At 45.1% G+C, this 12,637-nt stretch overlaps 1 protein-coding gene across 2 annotated transcripts in view; it reads left to right on the top strand.

Annotated features, from left to right (window-relative positions):
* LOC100955093 (cytochrome b5 reductase 4) overlaps positions 1 to 12,637 on the top strand; it is an 85,971-nt gene that overhangs the window by 65,519 nt on the left and 7,815 nt on the right. For both annotated transcript variants that reach the window (XM_023507786.1, XM_003801296.3), the window contains 4 exons: positions 1,254 to 1,394; positions 2,005 to 2,157; positions 5,133 to 5,283; positions 5,518 to 5,604. In XM_023507786.1, the coding sequence (XP_023363554.1) occupies positions 1,254 to 1,394; positions 2,005 to 2,157; positions 5,133 to 5,283; positions 5,518 to 5,604 (532 nt within the window). The remainder of the gene's footprint in view (positions 1 to 1,253; positions 1,395 to 2,004; positions 2,158 to 5,132; positions 5,284 to 5,517; positions 5,605 to 12,637) is intronic.

Raw genomic sequence — 12,637 nt, 5'->3', positions numbered from 1 at the left:
TGTGAGGCGCGTGGCCTCTCCCCGCCTTGTTCCCTCTCTGACAGTGGCTGTGAGGTGCGTGGCCTCTCCCTGCCTTGTTCCATCTCTGACAGTGGCTGTGAGGTGCGTGGCCTCTCACTGCCTTGTTCCATCTCTGACAGTGGCCGTGAGATGCGTGGCCTCTCCCCGCCTTGTTCCGTCTCTGACAGTGGCTGTGAGGCTCGTGGCTTCTCACTGTTGTATTCCTTTTTCTGTCCATGTGGCCTGCATGTGAAATCTGGGCAAACACACTATAGACAGGGAAGTCTGTTACTGAATTAAAGTTATTTACTGTACTAAGAAAACAGTGGGATTAGTTTGAAAACTTAGAATTCAAGTCATGTGAGCTCTGGAGTATCCATAATTTTACTCATGTACAGATGTGTACATGAGTGGTTAATAGACGAGAAATTAACTGGAAACTTTATCAAAATTAGTGAAAAACAATAACAAAATACATGCAGTCATGTAATATTTTAAGAGGTGTATATTACAATAACTCAAATGTCGTTTCTTTAGTACTATATATAGGAAGGTATTCTGATGACTTCATGCGTTTGTGTTATTTTATCAGTCACAATTTTGAAACATTTGTGAGTTGCTTGAGAATAGTTTGTTTCCAAGTATTCTGAACATCACCCCTGGAGTCAGGGCTGTGCTCCTCGAGATCAGTGTTGTGGAGCAAGCAGACGCCTCGGGGCTGGGTGCGCCGGCCTGCCCTGTGAGCCCCGGCCAGTTCTGATGGGATTCTCCCATAGAGCTGAAAAGCTGCAGGTGTGTCTCTTTCTTTGTGGTCATACCTAGATGTTTATGCTGTGACTTAAATATTGTAGATGTTGGTGTGTTTGTGTTATTCCTTTTTCATAGGTTGCATCTGAGCTGCGTAGTCCCACCAGTTGGTTTAGGAAGTTCTTACTGGAATAAATGAGAAAAAGTAGATTGTGCATTAGGAGATCAGTAAAGTGGTATTTAGGTAATTGAAAATAGTAAGGAATGCTAAGGACAAGTGTTTTGACTGGAACAGAGAGTCATTTTATAAAGTTCATTTTTCAAGTTACAGAAGAGTCTCTAAGTCTCAATAGATATGTCGGGAAGCAAAGTGAACAGATAAATGTTGATGAATTCCTAAAATGCACAGAGTTTCCGTGGGGTGAAGCTTCTCGGAGAGCGGCAGCTGGGTTGCTCTCTCCAGGGGTCCGTGGCTGCTGCTTACTAACTGGTGGGTCACGTTCTAGGTCTGCACTACAGAGAGTGCCAGTTAATCTCCAAGGAAGACGTTACTCACGACACAAAGCTGTTCTGCTTGAAGCTGCCGCCAAGCAGTCACCTTCAGACGCCCGTCGGGCAGCACGTTTACCTCAAGCTGACTGTTACAGGTACGCCAGACGGAGGCTTTGGGAAACACTGTCTCCATTTATGAGCAGCTGGAAGTCAGTGCTAATCTCTGCAGGGAACAACCACCTAAGAAATTAATTAGTGTTTCCAGGCAGCTAGCTCAGTACAGCCAGAATCTCGGTTTGTGGACGCTGTGTTTCCTACATGTTAGAACTAAAGCTGTGCCCCGTCAGTGTACAGAACAAAGAAATTGCCGCTCATTGGAGAGTGGTTGCCCTGGTATTGTGCTATGTTACTGACAGAACTCGACCTGTCAGGGCCAGGGAGCCCACGGACGGGCCTCTGTGGAGACAGCTGCCGAGGCTCGGAGGAGTGCCTCTTACAGCTGGTTGTTTACATTATGGGTAAAGTATTGATTTGTTAAAATTATTTCAGCACATACAAGCTTGGGGTGCATATACCTACATAGATAAGTATATTTTGTATGTATACAGACACATATACCACGTTTATATGTGGAACATGGTGTACAGTTAGAATTATATATGTATTAGGTATATAGTTTTAAATAGGGATAGCATAAAATTTATGTTTTACCCTTATTAAGAGCTTTTTGATTTTTAGAGTGTCTTGGTTGTGACTTTTTTCTAGGTGCAGAAATAGTGAAGCCATACACACCTGTGTCTGACTCCTTATTCTCAGAGTTCAAAGAACCAGTTCTTCCCAACAAGCAGTACATGTACTTTCTGATCAAAATCTACCCTGCTGGCCTCTTCACACCAGAGCTTGACCATCTTCAGATTGGTTAGTATCTTACATTGTCTAACCTCAGTCGTGCCCTAGATTGGACCAAGCTGCCCTCCACACACCTGCATGTGGGCCCTGCCTAGTGTCCCGAGGGCAGCGTGATGCAGTCACCTCCCCTCTCTCACCCGCCTGTCCCTGCTCCGTCCCACCTGTCTTCACCATCTGCAGCATCCCTGCTCATCCTCACTGACCTGGAAACTCGAGTCCCCCTTGTCTTCCCGCTTTCTCTCCCCAGTGCATCTGGCCTCCAGGTTCCTCGGGGTCCTCCTCTCAGCGACTTTCCAGTCTGTGCTCCCGTCTCCTCTGCTGCCCTCTTATGGAAGGCTCCGTCCTTTCTTTCTCGGCCTCTCACTGGCGCCTCTCAGTTGACACTAACTGGCATCTTTCTCTGTATATCTGCATTTTCCAACTCTTTCTCCAAACTGCCCTGAGAATAGATTCAGTCGTGTTGCTCTATGGATTTGAAACCTCTGCTGGGTCCCTGTCACCTCCTCTGTGTGGGCTGCGCAGACTGTCAGTCTCTCCAGCTTCATCTGCAGCTGTGCAGACGTACACTGTTCTGCACACGGCTCCCTAGTTCATCATCCTCACTCGCTGGTGCGTGTGGTCACCTCGTACAGGACACCATCAGCCCTCTTCCTGACAAGGGCCTTTAAAAAAAAAATCTGAACAAAATATCGTTTCCTTTCTGAAGGAACTCCCAGTAGCTAACGCTTGTTCTTAGCCCTGCTGTATTAATAAATACATTCATTCTTCTTTATAAGACTCCAAGGGCAAAAGTTGTGTTGTCTGCACTGCCTGGCGAGGCAGTCGGCGGGTCACAGCCATCAGCCCCTGTGCTCTAAGGATGGACAAGGAGCTGCGGGAGGCCCCGTCCGGCTGCAGAGCCTCTCCTCACTCCTGCCCCTTTCTCTGCATCCTTCTCATGCTTTTTAGCTAATGGCCAAAGCGTCCTTCCTCTCTCTAAGGCAGCATTAGCAGTGCACAGAGGTAACAGTGAAGTGGATCACTAAAATTTGAAAATAAAGAAAATTGTTACTTTCTAAAAGTTAAACTGAGGAATTTACATAGTGGATGTGCTCAGTCATCTTTGGTTGCATAAACCAAAATATTATATACAATGTGAACCTGAAGCATTTTGAACACCTACAAATGCAGTGACGGTGACTGTCGCCCTGGGAAGGAGCATGACCCGTGACTGCAGAATAGGTATCATGAGCTCCGTGTGGAGACATTGTGAACATAGGTGGGTAGAGAGCGCCAGAGCACGGAGAAGGAGAGCCCAAAGTAAGACAAGGGGGGTTTCTTCAGTGTAACAGAGAGAAATTTTATTTAAGAAGAAAGAGAAAGTTTAGGGAATTTCCAAAGAGAGTCAGAAGTGGGTCCCTCTCATGAAGGAGAAGAGGGGAGGGAGGGGGTTGGAGGAGAGAGAGAAAGAGCAAGAGCAAGGTGAAGTTTTAGTATTATTTTACCTTCATTCAGGCGAGTGAGACATGGCACAGATACTGTGCCCCTGCGGGGGCTGTGCACCTTCAGGGCGGCGGCAGCTCCGGCAGCCTCATCCCGGCCTGAGTGAGGGACCCAGGCAGTTATCCCACATCTCTACCCATGGTCCTCAGGCAACTTTCACGTGGCTAATTTGGCCTTTCAAGTGTTGTGTTGCCAGAAATAAGGTGCCTGGACGGGACACGTAGCGTACAGGTCTCCAGGCACGTGTGACCCCAGCAGAGGGTCCCCCGCCCTCCTGGCATGTGCACCCGAGCCTCTCCTGAGTTTGGGTGGCGTCGTCCCCCTGCCTGGCTCTAGTCAGTCTGTAACATTGAAAGGACTGAACTGTGGCTAAGAGGTGCCGAGTTAGTACCATCCTGTAAGGCTTCTTTAGTAACCAGCTGTCTTCTCTGGGTTTTTCCCAAGGACATTCTAATCCTATGATCCCTTTCAAACTATAACAAGGAGTTTTATTACTTTCAAATACTTTATTCATCAGTTACTACAAGATTCTTACTCTCCTAAAATGGAAAACAAAGGCTAAATGGGAACATCCAACATTTTAAAATAAACTATTAATAGAGGGCCAGGCATGGTGGTGCACTCCTGTCAGAATCCCAGGACTTTGGGAGGCGGAGGTTCAGGGGTTCAGTTGAGCCTAGTTCAGGGTTACTTTATAACCCACCACTGCACTCCAGCCTGGGTAACAGAATAAGAACCTGTTTCTAAAAAAATAACAAGATAGAATATTTGAAATCATTTTAAAATTATGAATTCCTTTATTTTTTCATTTTTTAAATTACATTGGAAATTTCTGAATCTAGTCCTGAAAGCAGTTTTCTTACATGGGTGATGTGTGGTGATTGTACCCACTGCCCTGTGGACAGTGGGCCCTGATTTCTCAGCTGTGAGTTCTAGATGGGAAAACAGCGAGTGCAGTTGACTCCTTCTGCTCTTGCTTTGTTATACAAGTTAAACTCAAAACAGCCCTTGTTTTAATTGATAGGCCTTTTCAAAAATTTGATGGTGGATCGTCACATTTATCAGAATGAGATTTTAGGATACATTTCTGTTTGATCTCCTACTAATACTATTACTATGGTCAATAATCAAGTAGTAAATGTCTGTTCTCTGCCCTGTACCAAGCAAGGCAGGTGTAAGTGGACCTGCTTTTGAGATACTTATAATTAATTTAGAATTAAACCTGTACTGACAGTTTTCAGATAAATACTTTGCAGTAGATTGTAAATTTCAGGTGGGAACTGATGTTGTGACCCTTCCTTATGAACTTGGTTGTGATGATGTCCCCTGGACACGCTAGGGCACAGTGATCAGAATGACCGCCCCAAACCTCCTCGGTGTCACGGGCCTGGCCGGCGTCCACCCTGCTCCTCATCAGCCTTCTCCGTCCCTCTGCCGTTAGCCGCCGGGTTTCTCTGCTGGCTGCTCTGTTTTTCTGATTTAATTTATGTTTCATTGTGTAGGAGATTTTGTTCCTATAAGCAGTCCTGAGGGCAATTTTAAAATATCCAAGTTCCAAGAACTGGAAGACCTCTTTCTGTTGGCAGCAGGAACAGGCCTCACACCGATGGTTACAATCCTGAACTTCGCTTTGACTCGTGTGCGGAGCCTCAGGTAGGTCCCTCCTGCTGTCCTCTCTGCAGCTGCTGTTGAGACAGCCTCAGGCTTCCTTAACCACTTCCTGCTCGGCACCCCCCAGTGCTCCTCGCTGTGGTACTAATGTGGTTCTTAGTTTAGTTTTTTATACTTCCATTTATCTACTTGGTACTAAACATTTACCTAGTTCACTGTAGACGTTCCATTTTAAATGTAATTAGTTATTTCTGAGTCTTTTTTTTTTCTTTTAAGGAAAGTGAAGCTGATGTTCTTCAATAAAACAGAGGATGACATAATTTGGAGAAGCCAACTGGAGAAATTGGCATTTAAAGATAAAAGGTATCAAGCTGTGTTTAAATATTTAGACCTGTACAGTAAGTCTAGACCTCATCTCCTTTGTTTGGAGCTTTGAATTGATCGGGAAGCATCTCCAAAGAAAACACAAGCTAATAATTACCAAATGTGAATGAGTTAGACCCCACCCTCCTTCAGAGAAATGCCCTCTGGGGAGACCCAGGTCAGTGAGAGGCGTCCTGGGTTTCTCTGGCTGTGATGTGTGGTCTGTGTTGCCAGTTTGGTAATTCAAGATTGTCTTGTATGAAGAGAGGTAGATAAAATGAATTTGGTGAGGATGGGGTCAGCAGAATTAAGAATGGTACAGGATTTCTTAAGTATGCTGCTGTCTGTTGAGACTCTCAGGAGAGGGATTTCTTACGAGTTGTTTAGCAAGACGCTCTTCATTTTTGTTTGTTTGCGTTAACCCTTATTAATGGCCTGTAACCATGGTCCTCAGTCTACACTCTGGGAAATGCTGGTATAGACAATAGAAAAAAGTTCTAGTCAAGCTGAACTCAGTAGTAGAATGAGGCAGAAAATATAGTAAAGTAAAAATGTATTTTATGGAAAAAAAGAGTTTAGCACAGTAACTGAAATAAGAAAATAATTTAAATGAGAGTATGTCCTCCTCCTCTGAAAACATTTGAAAGCAATAGAAAGTTCAGAGCAAGTTTTTTACAAGCTGTTATACTTTTTTTTTTTTTGGTGACAGTCTCACTCTGTCACCCTTGGTAGAGTGCCTTGGCATCACAGCTCACAGCAACCTCAAATTCTTGGGTTAAGTGATTCTCTTGCCTCAGCCTTCCAAGTAGCTGGGACTACAGGTGCTGGCCACAACGCCCAGCTATTTTTTGTTACAGTTGTAGTTGTTTGGCAGGCCCGGGCCAGGTTTGAACCCACCTGCCCTGGTGTACATGGCCGGCGCCTAGCTGCTGAGCTACAAGCGCCAAGCCCAAGCTGTCATACTTTCTAAACCATTTCTGTAGTCACTAAAAGCTATTTCTAAGATTTCAGGACTTTATAAGTTGCACAAAACATCAGACGTAAATATTTGTGTTTATGATAGTCCAGTGTAGGTCTAATTCTGGGCCTGTTGAAAGTCAGAGGTAAAGCATTTAGAACTCAGGGAGTTGTCTCCGGGGCGCAGGTTCTGAGCATCAGCTGGAACCCTTAGCAAGGCCGCACTGTGGCTTCCTCCTCCTCTCCCCACTGTCTCATCCTCCTCCCTTAGTCACTTACCCTCGGCCTATCTGCTGCTGTTTACACACTGCAAACATGGACCTCAGAGGAGTCACCATATTGGGGTAACTGTATGCCAGTGGAGAGAAGGACCTGAGGAAAGGCGGGTGCTGAGATTTTAAGTCTCTTTCACACTGGCTTCCCAGGTGAAAAATCGGGAGCATTCATCAAGAAGCCTGGAGAACCAAACTCTAGTTCCCATTCTACTCTTTGCTAACGTGAAGCTTTTTCAAAACTTATTTAGTTCATTTTCACATCACGTAATGACATCTTTCCCACTCAGTCCATGGAGGAGCTGTACAAATTGGAGACAGCGATGTGAATTCTGTGGCCGCTGAAGCCACCTCAGGCGTGTGACGTCTTTCTGGAGGACGTCTATGAACGTGGGTTTCTGCCTTCCTGTTAGAGCTTCTGTTTTCCTCAGCAAACATTTAAAAGAATTTAAACAGATAGAGCTAGGCTTTTTTAAGCTAAGTTTTTAAAAAATATATTTCTGGTGGGTTTTTGACAGGTATTCTTTAAGATAGTTCCCTTATAAAGGAAATGGAATATAGAATTTTCAGAAGAAGTTGTCATTATCTTAATAAATAGACATTGTTCTTCCACTCAGATTAATTAATAAAGGAATGTGCTGGCAGCTTCTGAACATAAAGTGTTTTTAACAAAGTCAACTGTGTTTTTTGTTTTATTTTGTTTTGCTTTGGTCTACGTAATTTGGGTCAGTGGAATTGCGTAGGCTGGAGTTTTGAGGATGACGAAAGGTCTCTTTTCCCCTTCTGGGTGCCTGGCTCTCGGGCACTGACAGGTGAGCCCTGCTCTGCTCCCGTGGCGTTCCCAGGTCCGGCCTGCTCTGACCCCCTCTCTGGCCTCTCTCCTCTGTTCCTTCTTCCCTTGTCCGCTGCCCTCGCTGCCTCCTGTGCTCTCTCCCTCTCCTCCGTGACCTTCTCCTTCCTCTGGGTATGCTGTTGGCACTGCCTTCCAGCCTGCATTTACAACCCCCAAGGACTTACGGCCTTTTTGAGTGAGATCAGGCCAGGCCCTTGCTGGAAAACAAAAACTCAGTTCCAAATGACTTTGGAACATTTATCAGAAGTTTTGCATAGAGGCTTTATGTAGAAACAGACTCTAGTCTTAAAGAAGGGTTTGGATAGTACTATTCAGTTAAAACGTAACTTTTACTTACCTAAAAGGAAAGTAAAAGTTTAGATTTAATTTATGGCAATTTAATTAGTGACAGTTGTGTTTTAGTTAGCATTTAACGTTATTCACTTGTTAATGTATTAAATCACCCTATTCTACATCTGGACTCCCCCCACGTCATTTCTAGTTTTAGAAATAAAGTTCTTGATGACAAAATGTGTTGTCTCAACAGATTTCCTTGAATGATTGGATTGTGAAGATTAAAAATCTCTGAAACATTTTAGTTACAAGTGATATGCCCTGTTCTCTGTAGAGTTGGGTCTCAGCCTTCCACTTAGTCCTTTGTGGATCAAGGAACCATGATGAGGATGACACTGGGAGTGTTCTCGTTTTCATCAGGCGTGCGATGCTGTCCTCAGAGTTGATCTGGATGTTATTAGCAAATGAAATTGTCTGAAATAACATTGTACAATGGAATCTTATTAACCTTGTGACCTTGGGCAAGTAACTTGATCTGACAGAGCCTCTGATTTTCCATGTATAAAACAGACATTGGCTGGGCTCTGACCTATAATCTCAGCACTTTGGGTGGCCAAGGTGGCAGGATTGCTTGAGGCCAGGAGTTCTGAGACCAGACTGAGCAAGAGAGAGACTTTGCTACAAAAAAATACAAAGATTAGCCAGGAGTGGTGGCAGGTACCTGTGGTCCCAGCTGTTCAGGAGTCTGGGGCAGGAGGATCACTGTGAGCCCAGGAGTTTGAGGTTTCTGTGAGCTATGATGACACCACTGCACTGTAGCCACAGTGGCAACAGAGTGAAGCCCTGTCTCAAAAATAAAGTAAAATAAAAGCAAAATAATAATAAAATAAAAAATAAAACAAAACTAAATCAGACATTAACACATTGTAGAATCATTTGGGTGTGGGCTCCATGAGCTAGCGAGTGTGTTTGTGATAGACATCTGTTCAGTCATTCCGTTACTTGTTCATTCCTGAAACGTGAGTGAGCGCCGGCCGTGTGCCTGGACGAGGGGTGTGAGCACCGACTGTGTGCCTGGACGAGGGGCGTGAGCTCAGACCGTGTGCCTGGACAAGGGGCGTGAGCGCCGACCGTGTGCCTGGACGAGGGGCATGAGCTCTGACCGTGTGCCTGGACGAGGGGCGTGAGCTCGGACCGTGTGCCTGGACGAGGGGCGTGAGCTCGGACCGTGTGCCTGGACGAGGGGTGTGAGCGCTGACCGTGTGCCTGGACGAGGGGTGTGAGCGCCGACCGTGTGCCTGGATGTGGCCTGTGGCAGTGATAAGACAACATGTTGGTTTGTTTTTATTTTCTCATGCAGTTCAGGAAACGTGTCTCCTTATTTTCCTTAATTACTACACTCAATAGGATTGTAAAAATACAGGTATTTCATAAATAATTATTTGAGGTATTTGTCTTTTGATCTAGTTTTCATGTTATTAAGTATGAAATTTGAATACAAAAAAGTTAGCTTACCTGAGTTTTATCCAAATGTGTAATTCAAAGTGTCCAAGTCTAACAAAATTCTATACAATTTTTTTCTTAGAAAAAAAAATGAGAGAAAACTGAAGGCAGCTGTGCAGTGGTGGGATTAGCTGGACCCTGTTCAGAGCTGAGGCCTGGGTGAACCTCGTTCATCCACTCGGCCCAAGGAGCAGTGCCAGGAGGCTCAGCCAGCCCAGCCCCTGTCAGGAGAGTGCCAGGCTGTTGGCGGGCTCTGCTGTCGCACAGCCAGTTTTGAGGAGTTTGAAAGCATAACAAGAATTTGTCCTTCCCATTTTAAGTAGTCATTTTTGGTGGCAATTAACCTTATTTGAGTATAGCTAGTGGTACATTCTCTTTATAAACGCATTCGTTGATTCTTGCTCTATTTATAAAATGAATATGTATTTTTACAGAAGAGTACAGAAAAAGTAAAAGGAAGAAGATTGCCGTGAATCTTGTCACCTGAGAACAATTATTAACAGCATGGTCTGTCCATTAACTCACACCTTTTTGTTTTGTTTTTTATTTTGAAACTAATGTGGTCATACTGTTACATTTTTTATAACTACATTTTCTACTTACTGTATTTTGTGTATTCTGTGGATAGAATATTTTGCACATTCTATGGTTGGTTCTCAGCCTGGAGCTGCCCCACCAGCCCAGGAAGGTTTGTGCCTGGAGACATGTTTGGTTCAGTGATGCCCGGTAGGTGGAGGCCGGGGGGGGAGGGCTGCTGACCATCCCGCAATGCATGGGACGGCCTCAAAGGATTATCAGGCCCCGATATTAGTAGTGCCAGTTGGGAAACCTAAAATAGACCATGATTTTTAATAACTGCATCATATCCGGTCACATGAGTATGCCGTAGTTTATTTACCCAGTCCCTAACTGTTTGACATAGAAACCAGCACTTGCTCTGTACCTCTAACAATGTAAAAATTCTCAGAGGACTCATCAGGTGAAAGTGTTGAAGACTATTGATAGGTTTTGACAAGTAGCTTCTGAAAGATAAAAGTGCCCAGCACAGAATAGTGTACACAGCGTACTTGATACTCCCAGTGCCCTTGTTTCATAGGAATGATGGGGAGGGTGGTGTGTGGGGAGTGAGAGAAAGAAAGAAGGGATCCCAAGCCGCAGAGGAGCAGGTCACCAAGGAAGGGGTCATGCGTCCAGGGGTGCGCCTGCGGAAGCTGAGGGAGGCTGCGTCGCTTTGGACGTTCGTGTGCTCACTAACTGCATAACCTGCTTGATGTTGGGGAAATACACAGATAAGTAAGACTCTCCCTTCTTCCGGGGAGAAGTCCAAAGTGCATCAGTAACTGTAGAGTCTGCCTTGAGAGGGACAAAGGATACGCCATAGAAGTCTGGGGAGAAGACGGGGTAATTCCATCTCGTGAAGGAGGATGTCGGAGCTTCTGAGCATTTCTGTGAATGGGAAGAAATGTGGGTAGTGGGATTGCAGGAGTGAAGACAGGATGCCAGGTGTTTTCATGTTTCAGTGACAGCAGAGTCATTTTGTTGCAATAATGAGTGTATGACGGGGGAACAGTGTGACTGTAAAGCTGACCCTACACTGTGTCATCATCATGGAGAGCCTTCCCTCGCCTCTCATTTTACAGCCAAAGAAACAGGGCAGGCTAAGCCCCAATGATGACAACCTTGACTGTAATAGGTGGGCTGAGTAAAAGTCACACAAGAGACAGACACAGGGAGGCCGAGTGCTGACAGGCTCTGTAGATGGTGTCTCTGTGCCCTGGTGTTGGACTCCAGACTAGCAATGAATCAGTTTCATTTAAGGAATGAAACCCAGTGATTCCAGAGTGTGAATAAGTTGAGCGGTGCCCCTGAGCCCTTTCCCCAGGCCTGGTGCACACAGATGTGTGGCTCCCATCCAGACCTTCGCACCCTGTCTGCTCCCGGACGGCGTGTTTCTTGGAATGTGCTTCTTGAAACACTGTGTTCCCACTCGTGGCTCTATGAGTGAGTAAGTTTGGGAAGCAACATGTACCTTCTTGAAGATTTACTCTGAGTTTAGTATATTCAGAACTTTGAGATATTCTAAGGAAAAGTGTTTAATATTTTTTAACCCAGTATGTCCCCCACTTACTTGTTAGGTTAACCTGTGTTCATGGCAACTGCTAACATGTTGGAGGCATACTAGTGTTCTGTCAGATTTCATTCTGGAAAGTATTTCCATAATTATGCATATTTTACCTAATTTTAATCCCTAGTTTTGTGAGCTATATTCCCTGTGAGCAAATAGCAAGTTTTCTGGCAGTTCCAAGCATTATTCCTTAACTATAAAATCCGGTAACAGCTGGTGCCCCAAGTACCCTGAATACTAATCTGCGTGCACTGAGGAACTACTGGTGTTTTCTAAGCAAAGTCACAAGGTTGGATCTGGGATTTTAGGGGAACTGAGATGGCAGTGGCAAGCTGGGTATATGAGAGGCCAAGGCGGTGTGGTGGTGTGTTTTAGACCAGAAGTACTCGGGTGGGTCGGGAGCTGAAGCAGTGAAGACAGGCGTTTGGGGCATGTCAGGGGCACGGAGGAGATGGGCTGTGCCAGCCAGTCGACTGGAGGGGAGCAGACCAGCTGTTGTCAGAGTGCGCACTCCCACACGGGTTGAACTTGGCCAGCACGTGTAGTTCCAGGCTGCTCATCTCAGAGCAGCATCAATCTACTTCAGAGTACAATTTTGACAAACTAACTTACTTTCACTGGCTTTTCTGACCACATAGGCTTTTATCAGAAGCAGATCTCTCTCTCCCTCTCTCTATCTTTCATGATGCCTTGCATTTTATAAGTTATCTGAATTTATCTTTAAGTAACCTTTTCAAGAGTCCTAATTCTTTCTGATACTTTTAAATTGTAGAATTCCAGAATGCTTACTAATTCCCTCCTCATGTCTCTAGCAACTCAGGGTGGTAATTCTTTCAGACAGTAAGTGTCCTCTGTTCAGAAAAACCCAGGAGAGGAACTTCCCGGGAGTCATCTGTATTTTGACCTGCTATGAGAATCCTTCCTGGTCTGACTGGGTTGCTCTGTATTTTGACACATATGAGAATCCTTCCTGGTCTGACGGGGTTGCTCTGTATTTTGATCTGCTATGAGAATCCTTCCTGGTCTGACGGGGTTGCTCTGTATTTTGAC

The sequence above is a fragment of the Otolemur garnettii genome, unplaced genomic scaffold (assembly GCF_000181295.1).
Source record: "Otolemur garnettii isolate 467f Iridium unplaced genomic scaffold, OtoGar3 scaffold00205, whole genome shotgun sequence".
Lineage (NCBI taxonomy): Eukaryota > Metazoa > Chordata > Mammalia > Primates > Galagidae > Otolemur > Otolemur garnettii.
Note: the sequence above shows the minus strand (reverse complement) of the source record. Positions and strands in the feature narration are given on the sequence as shown.